The sequence below is a fragment of the Puntigrus tetrazona genome, chromosome 12 (assembly GCF_018831695.1).
Source record: "Puntigrus tetrazona isolate hp1 chromosome 12, ASM1883169v1, whole genome shotgun sequence".
NCBI lineage: Eukaryota > Metazoa > Chordata > Actinopteri > Cypriniformes > Cyprinidae > Puntigrus > Puntigrus tetrazona.
In genome coordinates this window covers 2,846,248-2,865,699 of record NC_056710.1, presented here as the reverse complement: position 1 = coordinate 2,865,699, position 19,452 = coordinate 2,846,248, and the positions used below count along the sequence as shown (strand labels likewise).

Sequence of the window (19,452 nt, the reverse complement as noted above, 5' to 3'; positions counted from 1 at the left end):
TATATATATCATCTCAAGAAATGTGTTGTTGGGTTTCGTGGTGCTTTAAATGCAACACAACTGAGAACTACATTAAGTCTCAAGAGCAATTTCCACTGTAGTCCATTTCAATTCACACCGCAGCTCCATTATATTTAGAGTAATTCAGCTGGTGGTTGTAATAAGGTCTGTCGTACAAATTTAGAAAGGTGTCTTTTTAATACCATCCATCTGCGCGAGTGCATACAGCTGCGTACGGCCGCGATACCGGTCGGTGTCTAATACTGACCTCAAGTTTACTGTGATCAGGCGCAAGCTGGCAGGGTTTTCGGTTCCGCCCTGGTCATGTGGTTGCGGTTAAGAGCTGCAGCGAATGAAGCTGTAAGGCTGGCAAGAGCGAGGCCCTCACGGTTCCCCTATTACATGCAGAAATGCCGGTTCTCCGTGCAGGAAAGCCCCACTGACCTCAGCACAGCTTCTTCCTGCATAATCCCACCAGCCACCGCTGCACAGGAAATTGCAAAACACAAACTGTAGATTAGCTTCTCCTACAGCACCCTGCTAGGAAATAATACACCGTTCGTCGTTTACATCAACTTCCAGTAAGAGTTACATAACCACGGTCACATCTGCATTTACTCTTTGCCCCACTTGATTTTTATAAGCGCCGCTTTCCAATGGCCCGCGTCTCTTATGTGGAACACATCCCCGGGCAAGGGTGGCAGGAAAAACAGCACCTCGGCGGAGCATAAATGCTGGTCTTTATGGGGGGGGATGCTGCAACACAATCTTATTACCCACTCAGCAGTCTTCACAACAGAGAGAAGTGAGCGCAGACAAAAGTGTACGGGTTTTCAGCAGCCTGCTATCTCTGTGATGATGCCCTTATCTGCCCACATTATACAGGAAGCTTTATTCTCCTCACGATTCGTAAAGCAATTATGCATCTGAATTAATGACAAGGAGGCAGTTTGCACAGCAAAGTCACTTTGTGACTGAATATTTTGGACAAATTAAGGTGTTCATATTAATTGCACCACTTTAAACGGCTATATAAAAAGTACTTGTCCGTAAAAATGCTGTTTTTTGATGGCTTGGCGGTCTATAAGATTTTTTTGAAAACGCTCAAGGTGACACATAACCCAGGTCTGGATTTCTAAAATAAATAATTCATTTGTTCGGGCAGTTTTTAAGTTGAACTTTGTAGGATATATGGGGCAGGTGCTTGTATTCAAGGACAAATGTTCTGCAAAAATGGAGAAAGATCTGCAACCGACAAATAGCATATTGCAGCTGTAAACCGAAGATGTAAATAAAACAGATATTATTGGAGAAAATATTATTTTTCAGTTTTTCTACTGTAAATCAGTCATTTTCAATTTTTGATCTTATTCTGAGGATATTTTATCTAAACTCATAAATCTCATTTCATTTAATATCTTTATGCGTATTTAACTGATAAAATTCAAGTCACTTCTCGTTGTGAAATGTACTAGTAATTTCTAAGTGATTTCACAATTTTTGGTCTTTTCTTATTATTCCAATTCTTAAATTTGAAGACATTTTTTTTAACTCGTAAATCTCATTTTACTCATTATCTTTATGCTTATTTAACCGATAAGACTCACGTCACTTCACATGTAACATATTCATGACTAAAAGCCAGCTGGAGAAAATGCGTGGCTGCGGTACATTAAATGTAATTTTCAAATACGCGCAGATGATATGAACCGTATATTAATATTCCGGACCTCATCTGCTTTCTTTGACGGCGCCATCAAAGGAAGCCAGAAAAGTGGGCCTCGGTTAAGAGTGCTGGGTTTTAAATGGCATATGAATGCGAGTATATGCACAACTTAATCTGCAGGTGGTGATGAGTAAATGCCCAGCCTTCGTATAAATAAGCAGCCGCTTCCTGCTCCATCACAGAAGCAAGGCGGCTGAGACGGAGGCTTTGAGAACACCTGAGCCCAGCCAGAGTCTGCAAAACATGTTGATCTGGCCTAAAAATGAACCGTTGCAGTCAGTGCGCTGGATAGAGGAACTAAAATAACTTCAACAGAGCTTATGATTACAGACAGCTCTCGAACTGCGGCCTGGTTCGTTTTTTTCCGTGACTTTGCAGCTGTTCTAAAAAGGAATGCAAATGTTTTGCGAAGGTTAAAAATGATATAGCTGTTTGCCGATTTAAAAAAAAATGTTCCAAATGTCTTGTTAAGCTATATATTAAGTATCTGCTGAGTTGAAATGTAATTGCGTAGTCATTTTTATAAGGGAAAAAGAAAAACCACGGTTCAAAGAGGAGTCCCATGGCTTCAGAAGTGGTCTGTCTTCAGTGAAGCTTTGGACAGTTGTAATGGACTGACAAGTGAAGTCTGATGGGGAGAAAAACTCAGCGTGACACTTGTACATTACTGGCAGCAGCTCTGTTCGGTTAAACTCGGGTTCACGGATGTATTCAGTCTTTGTCGAGATGTTTGGAATGGAGACAGGAAGGGGGATGAGCCTCTTTTCCAGCCGTATGAGGGGAAATAGTCCTGTAAATGAATCGCTCTTGTGGCACTTCTTGGTACTCCCACGGTGAGTACACGTTCAGACCATCAAGGAGGTTTTTGGTTCATTTCCCAGCGAAATGTATCCCGCCACACCATTTGTGACAAAATGGTGCATTTGCCTTTTTCCATTTGTTTATTTTTATTTTGAAGGCCGGCCCTGTCAGTGGTCTTGCTCTTTTCTTAGAAAACCTACTTCCTGTCCTTGATGTGCTTTCTGTCTTTTTTTTTTTTGCGATTGCATGTAATATTGCTACTGAATGTAATATAGGTATTGCATATCATGTATTTCTTCACTGTCAAATGACATTATTTTATGCTTCACCACACCTGAAGTTATAAGCGAATAATAATGTCTATAGAACCAGCAAAAGCAGCAATGAAAAAGTAAAATATTTTAAATTACTTAATAAAATCAAATTGCAGGTAGACCCGTATAAAATATGTCCTTTAATACTGTATAAATATAAATGACACTAAATTTGGATTTTATAATCAAAACATGCATTAATATTTTAAATAATTTAATAAAATAATGCTTAAAATGTGCATTTCTCCAATCAAAAAAAATCGAATTTTTTCAAATGTGAGATATTTTCTCATTTCAGGTGGTAGATAAAATTAGAGAAGACTTATATACAGCCGTTATGTGGCACAGTGAAAACAAAAGTGTTTGAAATGTGCAGAACACATATTGATTCATTTTCTTTGCTTTAAAAAGAACTGATTGTGCATTCAAACTTTGATCACATATTGACATTCACCTTGTTTTATTTCATAGGTGACCTTAGACTGTTTATTTGTTGTCTAACGTTTCATAGTATCAAAGCCAACATGTTGGTATAGATCCAGCCACAATGCCCTAAGGATTTGCAGGAAAACCTTGAATGGATAAAGATTGCAAAAGAAGCGATGTGTGTCTACATGCATATCTGTAACCCTACCGATGCTGAAACTAAAATTTGTGTTTGCTTAGCTCTATCGCTCTCTCATAAAAGGAAATTAAATTGCATATTTCCTGTTCTTGGCATCGTGCCCTTTACTGGCTGTATGAAATGGAGTTATAATGCTGTCTATCTGCCAGCTGCTGAGCTCAATGAAAATAACCAAAATTTAAATCTCACAGACGCCCTCGACCTCTTAAAAACATTTTCCCTCCGAGGAAACACTCCACAGCCTAACTTGTAAGGAAAGAGTTTCTACAGTTTTTTTTTTTCCTCTGTGAACTGAAATGGGAAGGGAACGGTGACTTGTTATTCCCATAAATGGTCATGTGGCCAGAATGAGTGGGGGATATTTGTCATGATTTATACCCTGACTTCTCACCTTTTGACGGAGGGCTATTTCCATTCTTATCTCGACTCTCACTTGCATAAAAAAAAAAGCACTCAGACGTAAATACAGGCAAATTAAAACAGTGACATCTGATAGCAATTTTCCCTCCAGCTGTTCAAAAGAATATCGGGTAAATTCAACATCGCACTTTTGCACACGGTTTCAAAACTGGGCCGTCACAAGACCTGCTTAAATCTCACTTAAAGGGCTCTATAGGGGTTTGTAAAAAAAACTCCTTTAGTTCCAGACGAGGGAGATTTCTGAAGATTAGCTGTGAACAAGATAAGTCATTGTGTGCATTATTATACCTCCATTATGTAAACATGAAGTGAAACATTACAGTGGGAATCAGGTATTTGGCAGCTGCCTGCTATTTTGATTTGACTGCACGGACCGAGCCGTTTTCCACTTTTAGCAGCTGTAACATGTTTAAACTCTTTTGGTAATGGGATCTGAAGATGAATGTTCCCTCTGGGCTCCTGCTTAGCTTTGCCACTGGCCGGCCGCCAAACCTCAGCCGGCATAGTTTTCCCGCACAGCCCCTGTCTGAGCGTGCTCAGTGCGTCCCGCCTCTGAGAGCCCCGAACATCCCCGGCGTTGAGTAAACACACGACTACAAACTAAAGCAGATGAATGCCTCTTGAGATACTAACAGATATTATGGAAAGAGAATGAAAAGAGAAACAACAAAAAAAATCACAAATAATTGTAATAGAGCTGTCTGTCGCATTAAGCCGTCTCCATCGTATTTATGTTTGACTTCGCCTGCTGCTTCTTTTTTTGCATTCGTGTATCGTGATGCACGGGATGTGAAATGTATTTGGATTAGGACTGCTGTACTAGAGAGGAGATATTTATAATTCTGCATGCTTCCAACAGTTCCACGCCAGACTCTTTAATCACATTGGACACATTATAAAAACTTCAAACTACAAGAGTAGAAAGGCAGATCCTCCATTCCCAATAACATTCTGAAGTAAATCGCTATTTCATATCTATTGTCATCTTGGCTTTGATTGTGTTAACACACTTTTATGCCCCAGTTTCTGACTCTTCACTAACATGAACAGGGTTTTACATTAGACTTTCTTGGAAACAATTAACTTAATTTTTTTACTTTCTTTATATGAATTATATTGTTTTTGTCTGTGACTTCTAATCTTAAAGTTGCACGGAAGTCGTGACAGATCTTTCATTCCATATTGTGATGTATAAGTGTTATAGTGTACAAGTGTAATTTACTACGTGCGTGAAAGAATTGGTTACAGTGAGATCAATAACGTGGATCTAAAAAATGTTATTTTAAATTATGCCATTATGCTCAAATTGTTTTTATTTTTATAAACCATGGCAATCAAAACAAAGAGTGATGTAAACAAACAATTGTGTGAAAATTATTTTAATTTTTTTTAAATACCACCATTAGTGTTCCAAATTATTTAAAATTAATATTTATATTTGAATATAAATATTCAATAGTAATCAAATGTAAGCCTATATTATCAAGACGAATGAATAATTTACTGAAATGGCATTAATGTATATAATATTGCAATTTTTATCACATGAATGGAGATTTGTGATTTAAAAACTAAATGAAGTTATATTTCCTATAAGCCCATAGGGTTACAACAATCATCTATTCACAGGAAGATGATGTTTCATTTTTTTTCAATGAGTCAATTTCAGTTCGTCTAGGATAACAGATAAAGCCTTCAGGAAGCAATGATATCAGTTATCATTATTAACAGCTGAGGAAAAAGACATGAATGTTTAAAGTGACAGAAGTCCAAACAGATGATGAATCAGTGTGATTCCGCTGACCTGTATCACTTCCTCCTTTCCTCAGGCTCATCCTACCCTATGAGAGATTTACTAAAGGAGAGGAAGACAAACCCCTTCCACCTGTCAAACCCCGCAAACAAGAGGGGAGTGCTCAGGAGGGCATCGTAAAAACAAAGATGGCGGCCATGAAGCGGCCAAAGGACGAGCAAAAACCTCGGAGTGAAAAGGACGCTTCAGCTAAAGTCCCAGAGCCGGTCAGTCTTTCATTGTGTCCTTGTAGACTGTTATGAAGCAGCACACACATTTACTGAATTTACAGCGCCAAGCACATCAATAGCAGAACTGTTTGTCATAACTTCAATGGGGCTACAAGGTTTGAGTGACTAGTGCAAAAACTGGCCTTAGGTACAAACTAATATATTCCCGTGATGGCAAAACTGAATTTTCAGCATTATTGTTCCAGTCTTCAATGTCACTTGATCCTTCAGAAATCATTTTAATATGCAGATTTGCTGCTCTACTATCAAATGTTAATGTCACTCAGTTGTCAGTAATGGTTATTATTATTATCATCATCAATTTTATTTTTGTTTAATATTTTGTTAAAACATTAAGCGCAGCTTTGCTGAAAAGCTTCTTGTTATTTTTCTTAGTCCAAACTCTAAAATGGTAGTGTAACTGTTTCCACAAAATAGCAGCTAAAAATGTTTTCAACATTAATAAGAATAAATTTTTTGGCATATTAGCATGATTTCTGAAGGATCACGTGACGCTGAAGATTGGACTAGTGACGCTGAAAATTCAGCTTTGCAATTAAATAAGGAAAATATTTTCAAATATAACAGTTCACACAAGATAACAGTTCTTTTCCATTCTTAGAATATTTCACAATATTAGTCTTGTTATTTTTGATCAAATTAATGAATTTCTTTCTAACAAATTACAAAATAATTCTTCCAAACTTTTCACAAGTAGCGTATATTTCTGTCCATTGTGCATGGCTGTCAAAGAGTTGAGTGCAAAAAATGCAGAATAATAATACAGATGCAATACGTGCCTGGTCCCTAAAAAGTTGGCTGGAAGAACAACCATGACAGACCACTTCAGACAGGGTGCCTTTCCTCTCCTCAACAAATAAGCTGTCACAGACGTGTGAGAATAGCGCTGTCAGGAGCAGCTGGTTTTAACATAATTATTTGAGCTTATTTGGAAGCTCTGACCGCTGCAGTACAGCATGGAAATCAAATGCTATTTGTCTGCCTGACTGACTGCGGGCGATTTATAAGCTGTGCCCGATTCTGTTATTTTCTGTGGACTGCAGAGCACAAGGTTTCCCCCGGTTCCATTTTCCTTCTGAGTTTTGTTCACAGATCAATTTGAAAGACATGAATTGTGGGGGGAAATCATAAGAGTACTCTCTCTCTCTTTTTTTTGGTTAATTGACATTTTGTTTACAGAGCAGCGGCAATGGAAATGTTTTCCCGTCACGTCTTAGAAACCAATATGCAATGGGCCAGTGCATGCCGCAGTTTTGTTCTTATAGAAACCGTGTGCTTATTTTTATCCCTAAAAGCCAATAAATCCATGGTGATTTGCAAATGTCTCTTCAGTTAAGCGTAAATATGAAAAAAGGAGAGTGCGGCCGTGGAAGGGAATGAAAATCGAGTTATTATTTTCACATGAATAAGCAAATGATTACAGAGAAGATGAAAGGGCTGTTTGAAAATTTCTCTCGAATTGTCAAATTTAGACACATTTCAAAGCCGTTACACGGTCCGTATTCATTTCCACCGCACATGAAATGAGTAATAGGTTATGGTGTGGAAACAAAAAGGCCTGTTGTAGGTTCTTTTCCAGCTGCATGCCTAGCTCATCTGTCTGGTATGTTGTGTAATTTGAAAGGCCTCTCCAGATAATTGATTGTACATTGTACAAGGCAGAAAATGAAAATGGAATTCTCTGTTTGAAGCAGAGCCGATATGACAAGACCGGAGCGCTGAAAAGAGGGAAAAAAACACTTAAAGTAGAGTTATAGATCACTGAGAGGAAATTTGGAGAGAGAGAGAGAGAGATGCTGGGAGTTGTCTTGGGGGCCGGCTTGTCAGTGGAGTATAATCAGGGCATGTACAAATATAGGCGCGCTGCTCTGCTAAGAATCAGAGCATTGTAAGCGCTGTTAAATCAGCCCTTCCTCAGGCACCAAATACAATCAGCGCTATTGAATGACGTGCGCCGTCATGCCACGTTACAGCTGGCTAATTTTGCCTGCTAGTCACTGGCTGCTTGAGGCACCAAGACATTCTTGTTAACTTGTTCAAGTGTCCAGAGGGCAACAGAGAGAGCGATCCCGCAGGTCAGAGGCCTCCATTCACACCAGGCTTTCAGAGGTGTCTTCTCAAATGGCAGCTTGGAAGGAGACTTGTTCGGCACCGGTTTGGCTGCCCCGGCTAAAATTTATGCTGTAGAACATTCAAATTTAGAGCTGCATTCAGGTGCAATTGAAATAAAATTTTGTAAAAACTGCAGAGATTTTAAAATAAAAATGAAAAAACACAAACTCTTTAACTAAAATTAAAATAATATAAAAAATAGTAGCAAATCAGTAATATAAGACTGACAAGGTATAGCTTTAAATTATGTATTGTAGTGAAATGATCATGATGACTATAATCTTTTATAATATGCATTGCTTTTGCTTATTCAAGTAACTAAAAAATATGTGGCCCTGAACCACAAAACATTTTTTTAAATTACGATTTATACATCACCTGAAAACTAAATAAATGAGCGTTGATACATGGTTTGTTATAGGATAATTTTGCCCTATACAATGTATCTTTAGCTATTTCTACAAATATACCCCAGCAACTTAAGTTTTTGTGGTCCAGGGTTACATATTGATTAAGGTATTCAATGATTGCACAGTATTACAAGAAATGAATACGACATTACTTTGTCAGCTTGACATAATAAACAGTGACATGTCTATTAGGCTTCATTTACACTGCAAGACCTAATGCATATATCCTGTATTGGACCCACACATGTTTTTTTTTTTTGATCCTATCTGTTTACATTCGCGTGAAACAGCCAACTGTGTTTACGTTAATGCCTAGCCAAGCATTACGGATCAGAAGAGCATTTGACTATTCATGTGTGCAGCTTCTCTTCTTGATAGAATGTTTTGCTAGCAACTTGGTACAAAAGTACCATTAGCATACACATTTAGGGCCCGCTGTATAAATTACCATAAAACAGTGCTCAAAAAGTTGCCAGATAGTAGATGAAGGCAATCGTGCTACTTTCAAGCCTACAAAAACAAGTTGGGACAAGCTATTTGTCTCCACGCTGCGTAATGTGATGTATGAACATGCGATTATTCACGTGCAGTTGCACATTCATCTGGGTTGAGTGAGGAAATGGAGTGAAAGAGATGAGCCAGCCTTTTATTTGACACCAGCTGATGTCAAACATCTGTGCATCTCTTCCTCCAACACTGATAATGAATGGATGGGCGGTGCACGCCTCTCGTCTGCACCGCTGTCACCACTCTGAAGTTCCGGAAAGCATCTGCTCATTAGAGACATGTGAAGTTTGTCCAAAGTGCAAAACTTGCATCATGCCCTGGATCACGAGGATGGCAGCAGGTGTCGGTTGTCTCTTTTATGCAATCATGCTGACTCTGTTTTCTACTCTCATTTAAGCAGACTGCATTTAGAGGATTTTGGCATTGATTTGTTCAGCTCTGAAATGATGCAAAGCTTACACAACCTCAGCTTTCATCTCATTTGTGTTAAAGAGAAGAGATATTTGCATTGGGAAAGCATTGAGGTATCAGCTTTAAGCCTGCAGCTCAGCTCCTGAAGTGCAAACGCGCAAGGTCATCTGTTGATGCACACTTATGCGTGTCTTGAAAAAGACTTTGATGTTCGCCATTAGCATGTAGATGCTGTTCTCGCAGCATTCTTCAGCAGGTTTGTGTGTAAGGTTTCTGCCACACTTTTAAAGCTTTTCTCAAACTCTTGAAATAAAATCAGAACGTTTAGAACCAACTTAAGTACCACCTAGTCACAATGTTCCCAGCATTGAACAGACTGACGTTTCTTTGTCTGCAATTATCTGTGGCTTTATTGAATTTAGCTTACCTGTTGAAACGAAAGTCCTCGATTACGGTGACTTAATTGAAACCCAAACGTTTAATTCCTCCACCTTGTAAATACACTGCCAGTGTTTACCCTAGTTTTACCTGGTTGTCTGTTTCTGCATGTTTTGCCAAGTCTCTGAATTTTGGCTTGCATTTTTGTAATCTAAATTTATTTCCTGATGTAACACATCAGCCGTGTCCCCACAATGACTAGCGCCCTCTGACACAACCTGCTACAGTAGCAGTGGCCCAAACCTTCACTAGGTTTAGCTGGAAAGAGACTGATGGATTTGAGCAAATCAGTACCCGGGATGCTCAATGTTTCAGTCCAGTCTCTGTCCAATTAGTACATATTTTATGAATTCCTGCATTTTACCGCTTGCCAATTTGTATGAATTTGTACGAATGACCTATACCTACCCCCTTCCCCTAAAACTACCCATCATTGGGGTTTAGACAAATCGTGCAAATTTGTATGAATTAGCCACCTCATAAAATATGTAAGAACTGTCCGTGAGACTGTGTTGAATGTTTACAGTTTTGGGGAAGATAAACCAATGAATGGCATACTGAAATTTTCCAGTCCAAGATCCAAATCTTAAAGTCCAATTCAAACACATGAATAATAAATACATTTAGAAATGTGATCTTAAAATCTCTCCCATCTATCTAAAAGCAGTTACAAATCCTCTGTATGACTTGTTATAATATCAATATCATGCTCGAAAGTGAATACTGAATTCAAAAGCAGACTACTCTTAAAGCATTCATGAAATCAAGGACCTTGAAACTTACTTTGAGGTAAAAACAGAATAATATCATGCCTTTTTGTCAGTCATCTCAGTCTTCACCCTTCTCTTTTTATTTATTCGCATTCTGGACTGCAGAAGTGTAGGCTAGGAATTAAAGCTATATATTGACACTAAGCTTGGTATAAAAAAAGAGAGAAAGAAGAAACATCAATATCGAAAGTTGCAGTGAGCATCTTGTGTGGCCGCAAGCTGCTTTAAGTACTATAGTGCATTTGCCAGGTCTAGCTTCTCTGCTCTTGCTAGTTCTCAAACGCATCTGGGGGGACATATGGTTGCATGTAATTTGCCAATGCAAGGACAATCAGCTGTCCTTCCTATCTCCCTGTAGCGTTGTTTTGGCATTTCACACTGTGGACACTGGTTTATTGCCCTGACAATGTATGCAGTCCTCATGCATTTCTGCAACAGGACTATTCTACTAGGAGCGTCTTTCGTCTGGTGTTTTAACTAAAAAGGTCTCTTTAATGTCCTAACTGTGACAAATTGCTTGTAAACTTAAGAACTATTCTACAGGTGCATGTGCAATAATTGTGGTTCTTTGGATAATACAAACAGTTCAAACCCTTTCTAATAAAGATATGTAAAGCGTATTGGGATATAAAAGTATACAGTAACCTGAATAGTAAAATGTATTTTTTGTCAGTTTCAGTAAAAAAAATATTACAAAAAATGTTTTGAATCAGTATTTTATTTTTTATTACATACCTGGGGGCACCTTGTGTGATTTAAAGGGATAGTTCACAAATTGTATTCTGTCCCTAATTATTCACCTTCATGTCGTTCCTAACCTGTAAGACCTTCTTCATGTCATCTTCAGAACACAAATTGAAATATTTTTGATGAAATCCAAGAGCTTTCTGACAAAAACAGCAATGCAGCGAAAATGATCAATGAGCAGAAAGGTAGTAAGGACATAGTTAAAACAATCCATGTGACATCAGTGGTTCATTTGTATCGTTATGAAGCTACAAGAATACATTTTGTGCCCAATGTCAACACACATTCACAAGAGTATCACGACGCATGCTGATGCATAAGCCAGCATTCTAATGTAGAACCCAAATACGCTGCACCATTTTTTCAGGAATGCTCATGTGCTGTGGTACTCTTGTAAATGCACGTCAAATAATTTTTTTTTTCTTAGGCATAAAAGTGTTCTCAAAGCTTTACAGTTAAAATTATGGATAAACAACTGATGTCACATGGACTATTTTAACTGTGTCCTTACTACCTGTCTGGGTCTTGAACATTTGATGTCTATGCAGGGTCAGAAATCTCTCTTGATTTCATCCAATATATCTTAATTTGTGTTCCAAAGATGAACTATGAAGACTTTATGGGTTTGGCAAGACGTTAGGGTGAGTAATTAATGACGGAATTTAAATTTCTGGATGAAATATCCCTTTTAATAATTTGTGGATGTGATTGTGTTGAAGCAATGAAGAGAAATGTATGCTTGTCCAGTTTCTTTGTATAATTCTGCCATTATGTTAAGTATATCTCTTTTTGTGTCCATAGGGGATGGAGGACACAGAACAGCTACAAGATGTGAAGCTGTTGGACAAGCAGGATAACCAGCAGTACCAGGCTCTAACCCAGTTGGACAGAGAAGCAAAGAGTCCTCTTTCTGAAGATGAAGGTGTACAACTAGTCATCAAGGATGAAGATCAGCCTGTGCTCCATAACACATATGAGCATGCAAATGGGAATGTGTTACCCTCACTTCCACAAGATTGTGCACCACTCAAATCAGAGGATTGTGATGCATTTCCTGTTGCTAACATGCCGCTGCACCCAGGTCATCCTCTCCCCAACTCTCACACACCAGAGAAATGGCAGCATGGGATGCTGGAATACAAGGTGCCTCCGGGTGCCCTTGCAAATGCTGAACAGTCTAGGCCACAAGAGAGCCAAAACCAGGTGGGAATGGTGCTGCCCACTCTAAAACAGAAACCCCTCACATCTCCAGAAATCCCACTCGACAGAGCTGAGCCTCCTAAAAAAGAAGAAACATGCTTCACTTTTAATCCCCTCCTCTACCCTAGGGGTAATCCTGGCATCATGTCCCCATTAGCTAAGAAGAAGATGCTGTCCCAAGTCAGTGGAACAGGACTGCGTAATAATTACCCATATGGACCGCCACCTCCATTAGTCAGTAGGAGGTTGTCAGGTAGTGGTACAGAAGGGCCATCTTCTGGACAGCAGAGCTCCCAGGCTCCTTCCGCTGCAGAGACCAACATGGTGATCAAACGCCCATCAGTTATCCAGCATGCTCAAAGTTTCAAGTCCAGAGGAAGTGAGGACAGGATGTCCTCAACAGAGGGCTCTCAGAAAGAGGGGTGTAATGAGGGGGAATTGATACCCCAGCCACAGCCTACCCCAATAAGAGAGCCATACCTAAGGGCTGACCCCCATTCCAGCATGGAGAAATCTGCTGAGATGCCTCGTCCTGGCCAGGCTCCCAGCTTCCTGAGTGACTTTTATTCCTCACCTCACCTTCACAATCTCAGCCGACAAACCGAGCACCACCTGAGCAAGGAGCAGATAAGCAAGTACCTTAACAGAGACGTTTACCCCCGGGACTGTGAGACCGCCCAGGGCTTTCCTCCAAATCAGCTTCCCGACAATGTGGGTTTGAATTACAGTGCCCGGCTTAATCAGAAAGAAAAGGGACCTCCTGCAGAAAGGGTAACAGAGGAGCAGCCAACTGATTTGAGTCTCCCAAAATCCTCTCCACACAAACTGCCTCTTTCCACATCCTCCCTCTGTGGCATCCCACATCCCACAATACAACAGGACATTAAAAACTCTTCTCTCTTTCAAGCAGGAAACAGTCATAACTCAAGCATAGATTATCATCCTAGGGCCTGTCGTGTTCCTCCCATGACCGTGTCCACATCCAAAAAGGCAACCGAATCTCACTCAAAGGTTCTGGAAAAAGCACACAATGGCAGGGGAGAAGAGACCTTGGGTTACAAGATCGATGAGATGGCTCGACCCATTTTGAACTCCAAAAGCAGCCCGCAGAACATCTGCACGGCACGGCCTCTAAAAAGGACCCTTGAGGATTTGGAAAATGCACCATCGGAGAAGAAGATCAGGGCTGTGACACCCTTGCACTGCTCAACGCAAAGAGATGGTCCAGGGAAACCTAGAACACCAGAAGCTGACAGTGAGTCCATGAAGCCGGCAGAGCCTACTCACACGGCACACATCAGCAGTTACTCATCGGAGGGCCACAAGATCCCCTTGCACTCTCACCTGTTCCAAGGGCTGTATCCAGGGACATTTGTATCTCAGGTCCAGGACGTGTGTGATAGCTTGGGCTCCCATGTTACCCCAAGTTACTCCCATTCACTACAGTACTTGAAGAACCAGGCTGTTCTGTCACCACTCATGCCCCCTTTCGCTATTCATTCCTTAATGATGCAAAGACAGTTCCTGGCCGCCAACCCCGCCCACATTTACAGGCACCAAGTGGGCACCTCATACGGGGACATTCTGCACCCGAGCCTCTACCCCATGTCAGCCCTTCACCCCCAGCCAGCTTTCAGCCCCCCTCAACTCTCTTCAGTGCACCCCAGCACTAAACTTTCCTAGGAAATGCAGTTTGATATTCCCTGGCTGGACACGCCCAGCCCATGCTTAGCTCAGACTTGAGGCTCCCCAGAAAATCCCATCAAGCATGGTCACACTTAATGTATCCAGCGAATAGCAGTGTTTTATAAACGCTTTAACACGGGAGCAGTTATTTCTGTTATTTACCTTCTTGCCACTCAAGTTTATGATTTGCACATTTCTTTGAACGGGGGCCAACTGGGCTGATCGTGGCTTGTTCTCACCGCACTGTTTGAAAGTGTCAGTTGGCTTGTTTGAAAACATGTTGCCTTGACACAGGTGCCCAAGTGGAGATGGGCGTGATGTCCATGGAGGCACCCAAAGGAAAATTGAGTGACAAATCAGTGCAATGCGACAGTGCTATTTCAGTCCATTCTGAGAGCTCTTTAGTCCGAAACACTATGATACGATAATGCAAGAGCTGCCTGGGTAAATGTTGGACCTTTTAACATTACTCTTGACTGTATGTTTTTGTTGCTGTTGTTGTTATTTTTTTTTTTTTTAAATGTAACAGTGTGGTAGTTTTATATGTTTATTTTTCAATCCTACAAGGGTTAAGCAATGAGATATCACATTTGATAAAGACGCAAAAAAAGAGACCCGAGTATTGCAGTTTGGTGTGTTACACAGTTACATGTAAATAAAACCAACTAAGCTTTCCTTGAAGGAATCTTAAATGTCAGTGATACAACGTGAGGTAGGCTTCACAAGCTTCTTTGACCACTGTCTGCTGGCTCCCTTTCAGCTCCTTTTATGCCCAGCCAAACTCGCTCCTGATCACCAGAGCAATGTGGAATGTTTTTGTCAAATTTAGGACTGAGGTGCTTGTACATAACCTTCACAAACTGAACGCATTTTGTATCATGTTCACTCGCTACTGTAATTTCTGATTGCTCTGAACTTTGGGGCTAAAGAGCGATTTCGGATGGTGAGAGGATAAAATGCAGGACTACTTAAGTGTCAGAAAGTGAGTTTTGTATTTGCTGGTGTACACTTGTGCTTGCTTACTCAGAGGACTTTTTTATCAGGAGATACAACTTAAATTTCAAACTACATTTGGGGGAAACACATTTTAGGAGCACTTAGATAAGTCCACACAGGCTTTTCCATCCGTTTCTGTTTAAGGATAGCTAACAGTTAAACTTTTAGATATTGTTTGAACTTTAGGTCTGTAAGTGCTGGCAGCAGTCAAATTTGCGTCTGTATTAAATGAAGTGTAACTCTTGCCAGAAAAGAGTTTTTAATTAAAAAAGCATGATTTCTTTGCACAAAAGATTTTGGGAAAGTACCAAGAAAATTTGAAAAGCAACACACAGTACTCCTAGGGGTAATCAATTATATATTTTTTTTTCTTTTTTTTTTTTTTTTCTTTTTTTTTTGATGTATTAGTAGTAGAAACTAAACTTCAAGAAATGTATTTACTCCAACAATGTTTGGAGTAACACTCAAGGTTGCTATGTAACATTTTGTAATGAGTAATAAACAGTTTTATAACTTAATACAACAGTTCATCTATGCATGTTTTTGCCAAGATACTGTATTTTTTTTATTAAAAATAATAATTGCCTTAAAAATGATTGTTCACCCAAAAATATGAATTCTTTCATTATTCATTTACCCTCATGTTGTGCCAAACGTTTTGGTCCATATAATTAAAATCAGTAGGTTCCAATGTTTCATTGTATTGGCAAAACAGCTGTATTTCACAATTAGTGTTTCACAAGAGAAAGGATGTCATACAATTTGGTATAATATAAAGTTGAGTAAATGATGATGGACTTATATTTTTGGGTGAACTGTCTGTTTAAACTTTCACTTGGGGCTTAAATTGTGGTTAAAAATGTTTATTTTATGGTGAATGTCACTAAACCTATTTCTCTGCCCTACTTTGCATACCTTACGCCATAACCTTCGGCTACACGAAAAAGTGTTTTGAGTGCTGGATATTACTATGGATTAAAATATGAAACATAATTTGTTATATATGCATTGACAAAATAATGTGACAAATGTTTATCTGCATAGCGCAGCCATGTAGAGAATTTCACCCTGCCCTACAGTACTCAAGCGCACATTGAAAAAGCACTGTACTAGGACACATCTGCTCTAGTTTACGCTGTTCATTATAATTGTAATGAGCACTGGGAATTTTGTGGCCCCATAATTAGACTGTTTGTCAAGAGCACTTAAAGTGTCTCTTTCAGTGTAAGATTGTCACAGTCAGCTGCACGTTGGAGGTTAGAGTTCAAACTTGACTGTTTAGACTTCAAAAATCTGGCCTAAATCTTTTAGCTGCTGCAGGAATGCAGTTTTGCCGTCCTGCTGTAAGGTTAAACACCGTTCCATTTTAAGCCTCTGCCACTCTGTTTTACCACAAGATATGTAAATATAACATTGCCGTGGTTGAAATAGCAGCAGTTCACCAAATTATCCACTATATAGCTAACAACTTTATAGTTCTTGAAGTATTTTCATAAATTCCATTATAATAGTTTACTTGTCCCACAGCTGGGCCTTGCTTATGAGATTAAATACCATCAAGTTGCAGAGCAAAATTTTCATACCACTTAAAACACTTACCAATAAATATTTTTTAGGAGAGCAAGCTCACCATGAAACAACTGCACTTCATTAAGACATAAAATACAATCCAAATGTTTTCGGAGCTTTTAATACTCCCTCTAGTGGTTGAATTAAATATATAGTGAACAGGCAAGAACATAATTACAGACCTATGTGGAAACTTGGCTTTGTGGAGCCCAGAAAAAAAGACTTAAACACCATTTTAAAAACTATTTACTCGTGAGTACATTACACTGGTGACATGTTACGTTATCTGTTTGACGTTGTGACCAACTTCTGTTTGGGAATGTAGTTTAGAATTTGTTCTTGGATAGGAAAAAAAAAGAATAATTGTGAGAACAGCGCTGGACCTAGTCCCCACAGCCACAAACCACCACGTGAGGCAAAGTGCCATTAAGTGTTTCTCAAACTCACTCAGACGCTGTTGTCTGTTGACTCAGAAGGAAAGGGCATCTGACGCCATCTCCGTTTCCTGCCTTTGAATGTTTCTGTGATTAAAATACACATTTGGTGCAAAATGTGGAAAGCCTTGGCTGTACCACAAATTGTTTCCACACTGGAACATTTACATTTATATATACACGTCCTACAGAACTGCAAATAACTTGATACGCTTATTTTTGATTGTGTTTGTACGCAAGCTAAACAACAAATAATTGTTCTTTGTACTCTTAAAGGCGTCTTTTTGGAATGCTTCATTTAATCTAATCGGAGAGTGAGTTCACAATCTTAAATATGCTGGTTTCTCCCAAGAGGTTTCACTCTGTGCGACTGAACCATCACGCTCATTCGAGCTATTAAAAGACGTAAATCTTTTAAAATAAACCTATGTGCAACGTGCATAAAGACAAATGACTTGTGCATGGTCAGACTCAGCAGTAAAAAAATGAAAGGCAAGTGCATAGAGGGAGAGAATGTGTACAGTAGAACGTCAAATGAGAATTCAATAAACAAAGAATCGTCGGTTTGCTGCATATCGCCCTCGAGCGCCGCTGGGTTTGAGCAGAGCACCCCCTGCCTGACAAATGAGAACACTATCAAAAGCGTTTAAGGCATAAGCCTAAAGCTACAACTGCTATTCGTCAAAGAAAAGGATTTTTTACATTCCGTGTATTAAATATGAAATAAGCACAGATTGAATGACAACCGTTTACACGGAAAAGCGAATTATATAGATCAGTGGTTATCAACTGATTTAGCTTCAGCAGCCATTTGTTATACAAAACCTGATTCAATCACAGGCTCTTTTATACCTCTGCAATTGAGGGTATGAGTTAATTTGTCACAATTAACTGTGATTGCCGTGACGCAAGACTAAAATTTGAGCCTTATCGGTATTTAACCAGACCGATGGACAATAACTACAGCGCTATGCAGAGTGCAGGCAGTTCATTGTTTGCCTGTCCTGATGGCACAGCTGTTTTGTGTGAGCTTCTACCCTCAGCAGCTGTGCTCTGGTAATCTGCTGGCCTGTGCACTATAGAGCCAACTATTCATCTCTTCTGCCCACTGACAATACACTGCTTTGCTTTGTGGTTGTCTTTGCAGTTGTTTCATTGTGTATTCATAACGTATATTAATATAATGTATGTTTTTATTTATATTTAGCTTTGTTTAGTTGCCCATAACTGTGTATGTAGCTTAAATATTTTTCCAAATAAGGATGGTTAATTCAAAGATGGTTATCTAATGGACAATTATTGGCTAACTTTCTCAAAGCAACCCAAAATAAACTTCTAAGGGCAATTACCATCATGTTTCAAGTGTTGAAGTTACATAGTGAAATATTGTGTTTATGGGAAAAATTGAAACGGGACATATAAAAAGGTCCGAAAATAGAACCTTGGGTAACCTCATATAAGTGATAACCAGTAATATTGTAGTTAAAACTATAAACAATAAGGTTATAAACAATATCAATTAAATTATAAAGTCCATTAAAATGGCGTGAGTAAGGTTATAAAAAGCAACACTGCAAACTACAAAGGTAGAACTCCTAATTAGTAACACTTTACAATAAGGAGTTATTTGTTAACACAAGCGATCATGGTCTACGCTCTCCAAACATTATCAAATCATGTTACCAACAAATGTTGGAGCTGCTTTTGAAATACCCCATACCCCATTCTCACTCCATTGGTTTGGCTTGTAAAAGAACTACTTATGAAGCTGAGTTCTCCAAATATTGACTCCAACCGTCAAAAAGTCACCAATGAAAAAATAACCTCTGTGTATTTTGCACAAAATGCTGAAAAAAAAATCATTCTATAATGGAGGATTCGCAGAAAACGTAGATTCTGAGTTTTACTTTTCTTAATCCTTTTATTTGCATATCTCCCTTTGTGATTTGTTTTGAAATATGAATCATAATGTTGTGTTCATCCAAATAATCCAGCCCTTTTGAGGCCTATTTTAATACGAGCTCATAAAACCCTGATTCTTCACCGCCCTTACTCTTTTGTTCTTTAAGAAGAGCGTTTTGACATATTTTGATGATAATCTGTTTAGATTATTAGATTAGTGATACATGATTGCTCTCAATTTTCCTTATTTCTTAAGCATGTGTAATGTTAATACAACAGTGGTTAATCATCGACATTTATCAGTGATATACAGCCGAGAGTCAGTCTCAGCAGCGAAAATG

General features: G+C 39.1%; 1 protein-coding gene across 1 annotated transcript; it reads left to right on the top strand.

The window, feature by feature from the left end:
* The first annotated feature begins 5,699 nt into the window (after positions 1–5,699).
* Positions 5,700–15,724, top strand: LOC122355585 (AT-rich interactive domain-containing protein 5B-like). Its single transcript, XM_043254049.1, has 2 exons — positions 5,700–5,905; positions 12,126–15,724. Exons 1-2 carry the CDS (start codon positions 5,828–5,830, stop codon positions 14,205–14,207), a joined length of 2,160 nt encoding a protein of 719 aa, XP_043109984.1. The 5' UTR covers positions 5,700–5,827; the 3' UTR covers positions 14,208–15,724.
* Positions 15,725–19,452: the final 3,728 nt, after the last annotated feature.